General features: G+C 38.4%; 1 protein-coding gene across 1 annotated transcript in view; it reads right to left on the bottom strand.

Moving 5' to 3' along the window:
- LOC106088890 (acetylcholine receptor subunit alpha-like 1) overlaps positions 1-16665 on the bottom strand; it is a 133407-nt gene that overhangs the window by 104001 nt on the left and 12741 nt on the right. Inside the window, exon 2 of the mRNA XM_013254598.2 lies at positions 6020-7099. Within this exon, the coding sequence (XP_013110052.2) occupies positions 6020-6568 (549 nt within the window). The 5' untranslated portion in view covers positions 6569-7099. The remainder of the gene's footprint in view (positions 1-6019; positions 7100-16665) is intronic.

Here is a 16665-nt window from a genome sequence, read left to right as displayed (position 1 = left end):
TTTTGAATTTTCGGCAAATATTTGCATTAGAAATACTTTTGAATACATGTACAATATGTTGTGGTGGTCTTGTGGCTGATATGAGCTGTAGAAGCTGGGGAAGCTGGGGCGAGGCAATGCAGTCGTCGACGCTTTCACATCGAGGCACAACTGTAAACTATTCAAGAAATTTTCTATCAAAATTCTGGAACCAGCCATCACAACCACAGCATTCACTGAGGAATTTTTGTTTATTTTTTAAGGATATTGTCGTTGTCGTTGTCGATGTTTGTGTTGTAGCTTTCATGCTTGTTGTTGCTGTTGTCGGTTAATCCTTTTGTTAAATTTTGATGGAATTCATTAAGGGGTCGTTTGACGTTTTCATTTTCATTTTTATTTCCATTTACATTAAATCGAATGCGAGAGAGAAGGCTTCTCCGTCTTCTTTTTTCCATATATTCTCTTCACACACGTGTGCACACAAGCACGCATACATCCATAGGCACTTATAGATGAAAAAAAAAAACAACAGACACACGCAGGCACAGTATTCCGGTCGGGGATCACAACAACATTTCTCCGAATTTGTGTCCACTCAAGAGTGGCGGCATTAGAGATGTGTGTGTGTGTGTGTGTGAGTGTGTGCGTGTATAGTTCGCTAATGGCCATTAAATGCTCTCTGTTCGTAATCATACGCTCAAGCCCAGGGGAGAAGGAGACAAGAAAATAAGTTGGGTTCTCTGTGGAATAATGTTTTGTTTTTTGCTTTGTTTCACACTCCACCTCACTCGCCAGCTGGCTGGACGATTAAAGGGATATGTGCGTCCATGCGGTCTTCTGTGGCGTGGAGAGTGCTCTAGCCCAGCACTCCTTGTATTGAAAATAAAATACAGGATTTTCACTGTGTGTGTGATTAGCACAAGTGGCGGCGGTAGGCAAGCTTTGCTTGTGGTTGTGGACCAAAAGGCACACGCATACATACATCATTAGTATTGACCATTTTCCATCTCAAGCTTTATACATGTATAGTATGCTCTCGTGTGTGCGTGTGCCTAGGATTATGTTGTTATGTTTGTGGCGCTCGGAGCCTCTGGCCACTGGTTACTGGTATTTATGTAATTTGCAAAATTAGCCCGGCACCGCCGCACTCTATTCCTAAGGATAATGTGCAATTGATTTAATTTCTCATTTAGGAAGGGCAAAAACAAAAGTCCCATGATTATCGACAACTACCATCTTCTCACAAGACGAGTACCATATCTCAACATGCTCCGGCTTCGAGCAATTTGTCTGCAAGGAATGCGTAGCAGCTAAAGGGTTTTGTTCTTTCATTGATTCTCTTATATGCACCTCTACGATAACTGACGGCTTGTTAAGGCATTTTGAGCTCTAAGGACATAAGGATGGTATGTTTTTTCAACACACTTGCTAACATAGCCCCACATTGGGCTCATGAGAGTGTGGATGGGCAAGTGAGTTGGCAGAATTTTGTGAAATGCTGTCATGGCAAAAATGGAAAAATAATACAATAAAAAATATCCTTTTTTATCGCATTTTTCTCAGAGATGGCTGTCGATTTTCTAAAAAAAAAATATATATATACATTTTTACTGGAAATATTAAAAAAAAGAACGACAACAACAAAAATGTGTCATAAAATATATGATGATGTTTTTTTTTGGCGTTGCGTACATTCGCTCGTTTATACATTGCTTTGACTGACAGTCATTTCATTCATCGGAGGGCTTTTGCTCCATATATGTGTATGTATGAGTGCGCGTGTGTGTTTGTTCTGCTTCTGTTTCTCATTCTTGACATCCCTTACAAATAATCCTGCCTTTTTGGAATTCCCTCCGCCCCACTCATGGATGGCTGTGTCGCAAAATAACACCACAAGACAGACAATTCATAAGACAAACTTTTAACATGTTTTCGAGATTTGCCTCGCTGTCCTCATTCGAGGCTGCTTCTTTGGCCGTCAATGCCTTTCCTGCCACTGCCAACACATTCTACGCCTCGCCTTGGCTTACCGGGCAAGCAGCCAGCCAGCCAGCCAGCGAGATCCCTGTTTCTTATTTCATCTCCCATTCACTTAGTCATTGAATAAACATTTCATATGCACACATGACTTAGGAAAGGGGTGGTGTTGGGATGGGGTAGGGGGGGAGGGGGGTTGGCTTGGCAAATCGCTTGAGAACATGTGCGAGACATCATGCTACTGAAGGATGTGAAAAGTTTCGCAGGCATGGTTACTTTAAATGACTATGGCGAAATTATGGTAAACGTCTATCGAGCTACGCAAGAATGTGGTTAGCAAAAAAGTCGAAAGGTCATTATGCCATCTTCAAATAGAAATTTTCCTTTGATGAAATGAAATTTGCATATATTTTTTCTTCTCTTTTCTTTTTGATTCCTCTTCGTCTTTGGCCTCATGCTATGAATATTTTCTCAACCTCTCCTTCGCACTCTCACTCTCTGTCCATATATAAATACATGCCAGTATATATATTTTTCAACAATTGGGAGAGGGGGGCAGGGGGGAGTGAGTGTGTCATTTATGCTTGCCAAATGAATTGGAAAAATATTAAGCAAATACATAAAATATCAAGTGAAGATCTCAATCTATGAGTCCCAACCTTATGGGCTATAATTTCAAAGTGGCAGTATCGATGGAAAAAATTCAACAAGACAAGTAGAAACGTGCCCAATTTGGCCGGGCTGAATCTTGCGAACCCAGAATCCATGGATTCTGGCAACAATTTCCACAAATGAACTAAGTTTTAGGGCATACGTATACTCGAACTCTACACAACAAACGTCCGCCAAATGAGGCAAAACATTGAAGCGTCTAGGGACCACAGAGGACTCGAAGGGGGATTGGTTTATATGGAAGTTTTCTTAGGTTATAGATCGATTTGAACAATACTTGCACAACAATTGCGGATTGCAGGGGCTAATGTTGTCGAGTCAGGAGATAGACCGATTTGGTACACTTGCTAGAAGTCGTAACAAAACATTATGTTCAAAATTTAAGTCAAATCGGGTAGCAATTGCGACTTCCATGGCATGAAAATATGAAATCGGTTGAACGGTTTATATTGCAGATATATCAGGTTATACACCGATTTGAGCCATACTTGTATTGATTATCGTAATGGAAGACTTTGTGCAAAATTTCAGGACAATCGTACTACAATTGCAGCTTTTAGGGCTCAAGAAGTCAAGTCGACGTACCGCTTTACATAGAAGCTGTATCCAAATCTGAACCGATATGGACTATTTGCAATCCACAATGACCTACAGCAGTATCTGTGCACAATATAAAGAGGGTTGCTTTACGCTTTCAACCGTCATCGCTATTTCCACAGACGCACAGTGGAAGAGAATTGAAAAAAAAAATAGTAAGAAATATGCCATTTGAGAACGGATAGGGATATCTCTTTTGAATTCGAAATGCTTTTTGCTGAGGTTTCATCGAGATCGTAAGCAAAATTTCAAGGCCCTAGGGCTCTAAAGTTGGTCACCTTCACATTTCGAAAAATTGTTCGGGTTGCCAAGTCTTCACTTGCGGTCCCATTTTCAAAATACTTTTTTTTGCTGGAACAAGGGCAAAATTCACTAAGTGCTGTCTGATTCAAGTTTTTATGGCCGCGTCCGAACGGCGTGCCGCAGTGCGACATCTCTTTGGGGAGAAGTTTTTATATGAAATAGTACCTCACTAATGTCGCCAGCATTATGAGGGGATAACCACCGCTGAAAAACATTTGTTATACCCACCACCGAAGGATGAGGGTATATTCATTTTGTAATTCCATTTGCAACACATCGAAATATCTATATCCGACCCTATAAAGTTTATATATTCTTGATCATTGTAATAATCTAAGGCGATCTAGCCATGTCCGTCCGTCTGTCTGTCTGTCTGTTGAAATCACGTCACAGTCATTAAAAATTGAGATATTGAGCTGAAACTTTGCACAGATTCTTTTTTTTCCATTCTTCCATTCCATTTTTCCATTCTTTTTTTTCCAGGTTAAGTTCGAAGATGGGTTATATCGGGCTATATCTTGATATAGCCCCCATATAGACCGATCCTCCGATTAATGGTCTTAGGCCCATAAAAGCCACATTTATTATCCGATTTTGTTGAAATTTAGGACAGTGAGCTGTATTAGGTCCTTCGACATTTTTCATCAACTTGGCCCAGATCGGTCCAGATTTGGATATAACTGACATATAGACCGATTCACCGATTTAGGCTCTTATGCCCATAAACGCCACATTTATTATCCGGTTTTGCTGAAATTTGGGACAGTGAGTTGTGTTAGGCCCCTCAACCTCCTTCATCAATTTGGCCCAGATCGGTTCAGATTTGAATATAGCTGCCATATAGACCGATTCGCCGATTGAGGGTCTTAGGCCCATAAAAGCCACATTTTTATAATCCGATTTTGCTGAAATTTGGGACAGTGAGTTGTGTTAGGCCCTTTAAAAAACGTACTTCAATTTGGCTCAGATCGGTTCAGATGTGGATATAGCTGCCATGTAGACCGAACTCTCGATTTAAGGTTTTGGGCCCATAAAAGGCGCATTTATTGTTCGATGTCGCCGAAATTTGGGACAGTGAGTTGAGTTAAACCCCTAGATATATTTCTGCAATTTGGTGTAGATCCATCAAGATTTGCATATAGCTGTCATATAGACCGATCTCTGGATTCAAGGTCTTGGGTCCATAAAAGGCGCATTTATCATCCGATGTCACCGAAATTTGGGACAGCGAGTTGTGTTAGGTCCATCGATATTCTTCTTTAATCTGGCCCAGATCGGTTCGGATTTGGATATAGCTGCCTTATAGACCGATCTCTCGATTTAAGGTATTGGGGCCATAAAACGCGCATTTGTTATCCGATTCTACGAAATTTCGGTCAATGAGTTGTGTTAGGCTCTCCGACATTTTTCTGCAACTTGGCCCAAATTGGTCCAGATTTGGATATAGCTGCCATATAGACCGATATCTCGATTTAAAGTTTTGGCCCCATAAAAGGCGCTTTTATAATCCGATTTCACTGAAATTTGACACAATGCCTTAAGTTAGGCTTTTCGACATCCGTGTCGTATATTGTTCAGATCGGTTTATTTTTAGATATGGCTACTAAAAAGATCAAAATTTTTTTATACACAATTGAACAATGACTTGTACTTATTAGTATTTGGTCCAAATCGGAACATATTTTTCCATATAGTTGCTATGGGGCATAAGGTATGCATTTTTCCTCAAATTTTGACGAAATGTGGTTTACATATATACCCGAGGTGGTGGTTACCAAAGTTCGGCCCGGCCGAACTTAACGCCTTTTCATTTGTTTTCTGATGTTTTACCCACGTTCGAACACAAGCGTTCAACATAGGCGGACATGCTAACGGTGGTCTATTGCTGGATATTGCTCGAAAAATCTTACTCTCTGGCATTCATTCCATAAAATAGGAAATATATTTCTGAAAACGAAAATTAAAATTGAAAAATTCTAAGAAAAAAAAAGAAGAAAGATATCTTTATGACCCTTTTTGAATTTGGCAGATAAAAATGACCTTAAAAACAAAAAATTAATCCTGCCCGAAGTTTGTTACTAAAATCCCCAAAATACCCATTTCGGGCAAAGATGATTTTAAAACCAGCATTATTTGTAGTAAATTTTGCTGCGAAGGCAAATATAATTGATGCAAAAAAAGTTTGCATTCGTTAAGGGGACATACGAAGTAAAAAAAATTAAGTCCGGATGGTGGGTCTGGGCTTTGTATTTTGAAAACTCGAGAGCGACTATATATTATATACTCGGTTGGGTCGGTGCAAAGGAAATGACCAAATGAATATACCCTCTATTCCATGGTGGTGGCTATAACCCATGTATGTAATTCAAACTGATCTTTGTTTTGTGTACGTAAAAACATTCGTCATCGTGGGGCTTGTCGTGACCTTGGAATAAGTTTGTATCATGAATTTTCTTTTTCTTCTTTGAGAATTGAGGGTATTTGTACTTACACTCTTTCCGCAAATCGGTGCATCGCCTACAAAGGGCAGCCTTGCGCCAATATGCCTTCTGCTCCCCTGCTTGTCCAACAATCGACCGCGCAAGTCGCCAAGCCGCCTCCAACGCCGCCTACCTCTGCCACATGAAGTAGGTAAGCGTTTGCTGTTAAGCGGTATCGTATAAAATTCTGCACAATCCTGGTGTTGAATAAATTCGAATAACAAACGAAAATTTGGCACGTTCTCAAAGCTCTGCGGCCGATGCACGATCACAGTCGTCGTACGCTTGCGACTGCCTATCTGAGTGCGAATACAGACGCGAAGGCGAATACGGATATGGCTACGAACACAGTGCAGTCTAGCCCGTGCTATGATGGCGGCAAATTGACACGGTCGACACGCGCGATTAAGCGAATTGGAATTCTCGATATGCTTAGAGCCCGTTATACCGACACTTTTCGTGGCGCATTGACTTCTCCGTGGAGTATTTGGGCCGCAGTTTGTCCTTGAGATGATCCTTTTAGCTCGTGCACAAGGAGAATTGATTTGCAAATGCAGCATCAGTGGAATGTCATCATTTCTGGATAGCCCCTAATTGATTTGACTTTTATTCACTCGCTCTCTCTCTCTCTCTCTATCTATCTGTGGCTTTCTCTTTTCAACCTCAGACGCACCTTGTATCAGGTATTAAGCCACAAGAGTCATATTTCACTTAATTGGCAGTTGCAATTGCAGTGTTGGTTGAAGTCGCAAGTCGTAGTTGTGGTTGTTGCTGTGCCTGTGGCTGTGTTTGAGTGTATTTGTGGCAAGTGGTAGTGCGTTTCTAAAGGATTTGGTTTCTCGTCTATTGGACAGTTGGCTTAATTGTGTGCCGCATACGACTTGGGGCTCTTATCAGTGGAAACACCTCTTATGCGAAACCGTTTGTCCTTCCTTGATTGACTTCGAGTGCAGTCCTTTCGTACAACCGCTCGCTCTCAACTCGAATGTTTGCATACTTTCTTCAGTGGCAGGCAGTCGGGTTACTAGGATCGTGGTAATTAACATGAAATTGGCCGCAAGCTCACTTCGGTTCGCATACAATGTGGTCTACTGCAATGAGATTAAGAACATTTTGGGACAATAAGTAATCGACATAAATGGGAATCTGTGCAAAACAAAAAAAATTATTTCGTACTCCAGCCAGGCTCGCTGCGCGTTCTTTCATAATATAGGGAGCGAAAATTACCTTTGAATATTTATTGGTAATACCACGTTACAAAAGTGGCATACGTATGTAACCTCTATCCCATTAACTCCTAACCCTCAATTACCTAGTCCGATGTTGATTAAATGTCATATCATCCTTAGTTGTACTGACATAGACATTTGTTCATATTTTATTAAGGAAAAACAAGTAATTTAAGACTAAAGGGGGGCCATGCCGACTATAGCTTCCCTAACAGTGTTATTTCGCGATGACATTTTATGGACACCATGCAAATGCCGAAAAATGCAAATTAGCCCATGAACATTCCACCAAGGAACAGGGGCAAACTCCTCACATATCAATGAGTGCTGTCCGATTTAAGTTAAGACTCAATGATAAACGACCTCCTTTCTCCTCCTCCTATCCGAAGGAGGGCGGACCCTCGGCGTCATAGGCGGACATGCTAACCTCTGCGCTACGGTGGCCTCCATATGGACATCATACTCGTATGTAATTCTGAAGCGCTTTGGTGACAGACAGACAGAAGGACAAAGCTAAGTTGAAACAGAAAGTAATTCTGAATCGATCCGTATACTTATCAATGGGTATATATCTCTTTCTTCTAGGTGTAACAAACAAATGCACTATATCACCTTGTTATAAGAACACCAATAGTGGTGAAGGGTATAAAAATTTAAAAAAAAAAGATTTTTTTGGGCAATCTTATATAGCAGACATTTGGCCCTGAAAAATTATATCAGATTCGTGTTCTTCTCTTAACTACCTTTTGTTTGAGCCTCCTATTGCCATAGTTGATAAATATTTCCTGCAACTTCCTGGGGGTGGAGCGGCCCCCCGAAGTGTGCTCTCGGTGTAAAAATCTCTTCTGGTTATTCAACTGTTGCAAGTAATCCTCACTACTACTCACCCTTATTTTAGTTTAACATATTTTTTTCAACTATATTCCCACAAAAATTCCACAAAATTCTAAATCTAAACCCCTACAAAATTTTATAATTTTTTTTTTAACGGACTTATAATTGTGTAGACAATCAATTCATTGTCATAATCCTATGCAATACGAGTACGTACAATGGCTCTAGAATTACCTCCGAGTTCATCCAGTGCTCAACAACATTGGGTGGTGGGTCAACACCAACATCCTGTCATTGTGCCGGAGGGGTAACAACCTAAATTCCCAAGCAATTTGCCTTTTGTGTGTTTTTGTGTTTATGCGGGCTGTGCCAGCCAAGCAATTCGATAATGAGATTTAATTAATTCTGCATTGTGAAAATGTCCTTATTTCCGTTGTCAATTCCGTCAATGGTATTTTTGGCAAATGCTCGTTTTGTTTGCTGCATTTGCTCGTTTGGAGCCTTGTTGCACTCTGTTGACACTCAGTTTTGAAATATTGCCAAAAATAGAAAAAAGCTACGCAAACTCAAACATTCGCAGTAAGCACACATACATGTGTGGCATGTACACGCACACACCATTAAAAAGTTGGAATTGGCAAATTCACATGCACACTCATGTGGGTTTCTGTTCTGTTTCGGTTTTTTGTTTTTTTTTTTTTTTTTGAGGGGGGACTCACATATATGAATAATAGACATATTTATATACCCCTCAATAAACAGGATATGTCCATTTATATGCGATGCATATGCATCTGCACACACACACACACACACTCGGTTGTGCAGCCCCAAATAAGAACAAAAGCAAAACCGAAAAAAAGAGGCAAATGGATGCAGTCTTTTTCGCCCCATAATCCATGGCATTTTATGTGGGAAATTGTCTCTTTGCCTGTGTTTGTTCGCGACTGATGATGGCTGGTGATTTGAAACAAATCCATGTGAGAAGCATGGGGACAGTAGTGGATGTGGGAACTTGGTTCATTGTGATGAAATGCATTTTCTATGAATTTTTACGTCTTTTTTCGAGCAGTTCATATATTGTAGAATGCGATCCATACCAAAAGCCCTCACGGCAAAGTTGAAAATGTTTGCTAAAGTTGCATACAAATTTGAATGTTTTAAGCGGTAGGCAACAACCAGAAAATCCCTGGCAAATGCATATTTATTAACTTATGCCGAAGCCATCTGCATTAGGCAATGATGGAAATGCATAAAACGCTATGAGAAATAAGCCAAGGCAAGTTTTTGCATTTTAAGTTCGAATAACAAAAAAAAAATGGGAGACGAAATGGAAATAAAGACAATCATTAATATGGACTTTGTCATTGAGGTTGTAATACCAAAATGAGATTGAGATACAAGTGCAAACAACTAAAAATGGATACCCACCACCATATTCATCATCCTATTTTATTTCACCTCCACTACCATATCCATAGACATATCCAAATATGGGCTGGTCTGCTTCATAGTTAATTCAGGTGTCAAGAACTCTTATACAGCTTTCAGCGAAATTGGGCAATAAATCCGCTTTTAATGGGACTAAGATCCTAAATTGGAAGAACGGCCTATATGACAGCTATATCTTAATATGATCCGATCTAGACAATATTCTGATCGGATGAAGGGAGAACCAAAGTAATAAATGAGGCTTAAGACACTGAATTGGCAAGTCGGTGAACATGGCAGCTATGTCTATTAAAATATGGTTCAATCTAGATAATACTCTAGTCGGATGAAGGGAGACCCAGAGCAACTCGCTGTTTAAAATTGCAGCGAAATCGGGGTAATAAAGGCAGCTTTATCGGCTTTAGACACTAAATCGGCAGTTCGATCTACATGACAGCCATATCTAAATATAGTGCTCTCTCGATAATATTCTGGTAGGATGACGGCCTAAGGCCACTAATAGTTTTATATTTTAGGGAAATCGCCTTTTGTGGTCTTAAGTCATTAAGACCATATGGCAGCGATATCCAAATATGATGCGATTTTACCCGTTCAAGAACCTTACCTGCGTATCAATGAAATATGAATCTGTGCAAAACTTTACATCTAAATCTCAATTTTCGAAGGCTGTAGCGTAATTACAACTGACGGACGGACAAACATACTAACGATGTCCGTATGTTTGTCCGTCCGTCAGTTGTAATCACACTACAGCCTTCAAAAATTGAATTATAGAGGCTTAAATTTGTATTAGAATCTTACGACGATCAGAAATATATGTACTTTGTAGGATCGGAAATGGATATTCCGATTGTTGCAAACGGAATGATTAAATGAGTATAATACCTATCATATGGTGGTGGGTATGAAAACCAAATGAAATTGTGTAGCTCATAAAGTTGTGATATCCATCATCCAATAATGTTTGGTATCAAATTACTAGAAAAATAAGTTTGCTGATGCCAGCAAATACTTTTTGCTGATTTAAGCTAAAATTTATCTACTTTTAAAGAAATCCATTTCAAATGTTCAAACTTTTTAAGACAATTAAAGCATTTGTTAAAAAGGGTTAATTTTAAGCTATTGTCTTTATGGCAACACTGGTTTAAACAGCTCATTCATATTTCATATTTTGTTTCACTGTCAAACATCTCCAGTTTGGTGTATAATTTAACCATGAATCGTCTTACAAACGAACAACACTTGCAAATTTTCGAATTTTATTACCAAAATGCGTGTTTTGTTAAGAAAGTTCATCGCGCTCTTCTTCCATTCAGCGACGAAGCTTATTTTTGGCTCAATGGGTACGTAAATAAGCAGAATCGGCGATTTTGGAGTGAAGATCAACCAGAAGCATTGCAAGAGATACCAATGCATCCGGAATAGTCACAGTTTGGTGTGGTTCATAGGCTGGTGGCATCATTGGACCGTACTTCTTTAAAGATGATGCGAATCGTAACATAACTGTTGAGCGCTACCGTGAGATGATATCCAACTTCTTTTCCCCAAAATGCACGAGCTTGACTTGCATGACATGTGGTTTCAACAAGACGGTGCCACATGCAACACAGCACGCCTTACTATTAACTTATTATGAGGCGACTTCGGCGAATATTTTATTTCACGTTCGGCACCGATCAATTGGCCGCCTAGATCGTGCGATTAAACGCCTTTGGACTATTTTAAATATGTTCAAGCTAATGTCTATGCAGACAAGCCCGCTTCAATTGACGCTTTGGAAGACAACATTGAAGCATTTATTCGTGAGATACCGACCGAAATGTTGGAAAGAGTATGCCAAAATAGGACTAAGCTGATGGACCATTTGAGGCGCCGTCGCGGTCAATATTTGCATGGAATAATCTTTAAACATTAAATTATATGGAGCGTACTATCGATTCAAATGAAGATTTCATAAATTTTTCTGAATTCTATTAGTTTTTTTTTATCTATCCCATAACTCTTAAAAAAATCACCCTTCATATAAACACTCAAAATGACTGGTTGGATGTGCATGTGTTTAAATTGATTTTTTTTTATCCCACCACCATGGAATGGGGGGTATACTAATATAGTCATTCTGTTTCTAACAGCTCGAAATATTGACCTGAGACTTTCTAAAGTACATTTATTCTTGATCGTCTTAACATTCTGAGTCTATCTAGCCATGTCCTTCCGCCCGTCTGTCCGTTCGTCGAAATCAAGAAAGCGTTCGACCGAATAAAGATATTCGTTGAATTTTTGCTCAGATACTTATAGATGTAGGAGGATGCCGTGGCGCAGAGGTTAGTATGTCCGCCTATGACGTCGAACGCCTTGGTTGAAATCCCGGCGTGAACATTAGGAAACAATTTTGGCGTTGGTTGTCCCCCAATAATGCTGGCTGCATTTGTGAGGTACCCTGCAATGTCAAAATTTCTCTATCAAGTGGTGTCGCTGTGCAGCACGTCCTTCGAACTCGGCATAAAAAAGGAGGCTCCTTATCATTGAGCTTATACTTTAATCGGACTGCACTCATTTTTATGAGAGAAGTATCTCCTGTTAATTAATGGAATGTTCATGGGAAATTTAGTAGTACAACTTCTTATAGATGTACGTCTTTGAGGACTGCAAATGGGCAATATCGATTCAGATTTGCATATGTCCTTCTTATAAACCGATCCCCAGTTTTCATTGGATTTGGCTGAAATTTGGCACAAGGACTTGGGTTCTGACTTTCAATATCAGTGCCGTGTTTAATCCGAATCGGTTTATAAATTGATGTGGCCCCCATACAAACTGATCACAGGATTTGACTTCTTGTGCCCCTAGAAGCCTCCATTTTCACCTAACTGGGCTGAAATGTAGCATAGAGACATTGAGACCAAACTCCATGCCAAGTATGTTTCGAATCGGTCTATATACTGATATAGCCCCCATATAGACTGATTCCCGGATCTGACCTCATGAACTCCTAGAGGCCTCAATTTCCATCTAGTTTGGCTGAAATTTGAAACAACGACTTCTGCTATAACTTCCAGCGTACGTGCCAAGTATGATTCGAATCGGTCTATATTTTGATATAGGCCCTTTGAATACCGATTCCCCGATGTGACTAATTGAGAGCATGGCAGACGCAACAAATTCCCGATTTGGTTGTTATTGAATAACTCAAATACGAACTGAGTTAATAAAGACAAATTTTTGGCGGAATTCATGGTGGTGGGTACCAAAGATTTGTCCCGGTCGAATCTGGCACGTTTTTACTTGTTTGCCTATATGAGTCGTTCAAAAATGGGTGGCAGCTGCACGAGCTTGGGAAGTTATGACAGAAATATCCCCTTTTTCTTAATCGAATGTTCGTGGGAAATTTAGGAAGTTAATTCACTTCCCCCTAAGGTGTTGGAAAGTTTAAAAACTCACAGTTATTTATAGCAGAAATTGTGATTAATCATAAAACTAAGACCATTGCTTATTTAATTGCGTGAAATAAAAATCGTAACATGTAATGCTGTATTTAACCGAATTAAATATCCCCATTGGCGTTCATTTCCGAATTACATTAAAATGTGTATAAAAATATTGATAGTTGAATTCCTTGTGAAATGTTTTACGCCATAGGCAATGAAAAGTTTGCCTTGCATGTGGGCGACTGAAACTTAAAGCGATCTATTTTTTACTATCATCGAATCGAGATAAATGCAGTTTTAGAATTCACAATTTTTATTCCATTACATAAAAGTATAAAGCCATAAAATTGCATTGCATCGGATATGATTTTTCCCAATCAAAACCAAAGTCTGATGGTTGTGTTTTTTTACTATTTTTGCTTTACTAAACTTATGATTGTAAATCGAATTTTTTTATTTCATGGAGTGGGTGACTCCCGCTTTTCATGCTTCGCATTACATAACCATGGTTTCAAAAATGCAAATTTTATTTCGAAACTTGACAAATGCCAAGCTCAACAGTAAATGGGATTCAACAAGAACTGGAAACTATGACAACACAAATCTCAAACATTCCACAGTACGAGAACCAGTAATCCTTTAGCTTTGCGACAACATGATACAAAAAAAATCATATTTCATAACACATGAAACTAACGAACGAGCAAACGTTTGTGTGGAACCCGCACACGCACAACTTCACATATTGCTCATAACATCAGCGTCATCGTCATCGTCATCATCATAATCATCATCGGTAGGCAAGGAGGGAATCTCATGACATTGTACAATGTACATATTTAAAAAACTAATTAAATGTTATGATGTACTTCACTTTGTATATGTGTTAACATTATGCTCGCATACGGTGTATATGACCCATTTCTGTTTGCAATCAAATAATAAAATATAATTTTTTTTATTCTAAGGGAAATTGTAATTTATTCAAATTGATGTGGTCTTCCAGTGACATTTTCATTTGAATAGTAATTAAATGTAACACTCAAAGCTGGCTCATTGTGTTCGAGCCCCTTATTCCGAGCGCAATGAAAATTTAAATTGAATAAATTTTAAGTGGTTAATACAAACAACTTGAAACACAAATATTGTAAATCTATCGGTGCTGGGTGGCGTATAATTTATATAAACACCCTATGATTGCTTTCAGAACTCATACGACCCATAGGCCGAGCACACCTGATCACTTCACTTGAAATTTGACTGGTATGTTTAAAATAGAGTATTACCCCGAGATACGTAGTCTCGGATAACGTATTATCGACTTACGTCGTCTCAGTGGTTTCAAAGAAAAAATACGTCAATGTACTTTTGGGTTGTACTCGTTGTTTATTTCGGGGAATCACAATATTGGTCAATGTGCGTGTTTGTTTATAGTCTCTCATTATCTGGTGTGCCTGTTTGCTCATTTGGTGAGAGGGCTCACAATAAAGGTAACACATTAGCTTGGCCACAGACCACAATTCGATCGATACAAAAAATAGGGGTAAAGGACTAAAAAAGGCCAGACGTTAACATATGCACCTATGATGCTAAACGCCTGGAAAAAAATTTTCTGTGGTGGTTATCCCCTTCTAATGCTGACGACATTTGTGAGGTACTATGTCATGTAAAAATTTCTTCCCAAAGAGGTTTCGCACTGCGGCACGCCGACCGGACTCGGCTATAAAAAGGAGGTCCCTCATCATTGAGCTTAAACTTGAATCGGAAAGAGGAAAGTAGTTTGGCCCTTTGCTTAATGGAATGTTCATGGAAAAAATTTGCAAAGGGCTGTTTACGGGGAATTTAAAAAAAGTATAATTTTTGCTGTCCTCTTCCTAAAACGAACCCCTGATGACTAATTCCTTCTCCTCTCTAGTTAAAGGACCCAAAATACAGGCAATATGACATAGACTCTTAGTTCGGCCGGGACGAATTTTGGTTACCCACCAACTCGGGTGTATATGTAAACCACCTTTCGTCAAAATACGGTGAATATTGGATAACTGATGTCGAAAAGCCTAACATAAGTCGCTGTATCAAATTTAACCAAATAAATCGGATAAAAAATAAAGCTTTTAAGGGCTTCAGACCCTTTTATCGACAGATCGGTCTATATGACAGCTATATCTTAATAAAGTCCGATCTGAACCATATTAAGGTCGGATATCGGGAGGCTCAAAACAACTCACTGTTCCAAATTTCCGAAATCGGGTAATAAATAAAACTTTTATGGGCTTCAGACCCTTAATTGGGAGATTGGTCTATATGGAAGCTATATCTAAATATAGTTCGGTCTGAACCATATTAAGGTCGGATGTCGAAAGGCTTAAACTGTTTACAGTTTCAAATTTCAGCGAAATAAATTAAGCTTTTATGGGCTTCAGACCCCTTATCAGCAGATCGGTCAATATGACAGTTATATCTAAATATAGTTTGATCGAATAACCCACTGTTTCAAATTTCAGCGAAATTGGGTAATAAATAAAGCTTTTACGGGCATCAGACCCTTTATCGGCAGATCGGTCTATATGGCAGCTTTATCTAAATAAAGTCCGATCTAAGCCATATTTGAATCAGTTGTCGGAAGGCTTAGAATAACCCACTGTTTCGAATTTCAGTGAAATCGGATAAAAGTGAAGCATTTATGGATATTAGACCCTTTCTCGGCAGATCGGTCTATATTGCAGCTATATTCCAATATGGTCCGATTTACCCCGTTCAAAAACTTAACCAGCGTGCATCAAAAACACGTATCTGTGCCAAATTCCATCTCAATATCTCAATTTTTAAAGGCTGTAGAGTGATTACGAAAGACGGATGGGCAGACACACGGACATCGTTAAATCGTCTTAGAATTAGAATTTACGACGATCCGAAATATATATACTTTGTAGGGTCGGAAATTAGTATTTCGATGTGTTGCAAACGGAATGACTAAATGAATATACCCCCTATCCTACGGTGGTGGGTATATAAAGAACTTGGAGCCGCAAGAATGAAGGCTCATTTTGGATTTCAAGACACGAGCTTAAAAAAAGTTTTTCATATTCGTGTTCCTGTGGTCGTTTTGTTGGTGGGTTCGTGAGTGAAATCGTAAAATTTTGATTTACGTCGCGATTTTTTGGAACCAATAACATCGAAAGCCAGGGTATTACTGTAAAATAAAATAAAATAAAATAAAATAAAATAAAATAAAATAAAATAAAATAAAATAAAATAAAATAAAATAAAATAAAATAAAATAAAATAAAATAAAATAAAATAAAATAAAATAAAATAAAATAAAATAAAATAAAATAAAATAAAATAAAATAAAATAAAATAAAATAAAATAAAATAAAATAAAATAAAATAAAATAAAATAAAATAAAATAAAATAAAATAAAATAAAATAAAATAAAATAAAATAAAATAAAATAAAATAAAATAAAATAAAATAAAATAAAATAAATAAAACTAATATAAAATTTATAATATAAAAAATAAAAACAAATTTAGAATAGAGGCTCGCTTCTTGTCTTAATAAACAGCCTCTGTCCGCATGCAAAATGTGAAAAGTAAATGTGTGCATGTGAGGGCAACATCTTGACGTTTCCATAATCACTACTCTCTCTCTCTCTCTCATTCTCCCTGTGCAATGTATCACTTATGACAAATGAGCTCTTCTAAGGGGGT

Source organism: Stomoxys calcitrans, chromosome 2 (genome assembly GCF_963082655.1).
Source record: "Stomoxys calcitrans chromosome 2, idStoCalc2.1, whole genome shotgun sequence".
NCBI lineage: Eukaryota > Metazoa > Arthropoda > Insecta > Diptera > Muscidae > Stomoxys > Stomoxys calcitrans.
This window is presented reverse-complemented; position numbering and strand designations above follow the sequence as displayed.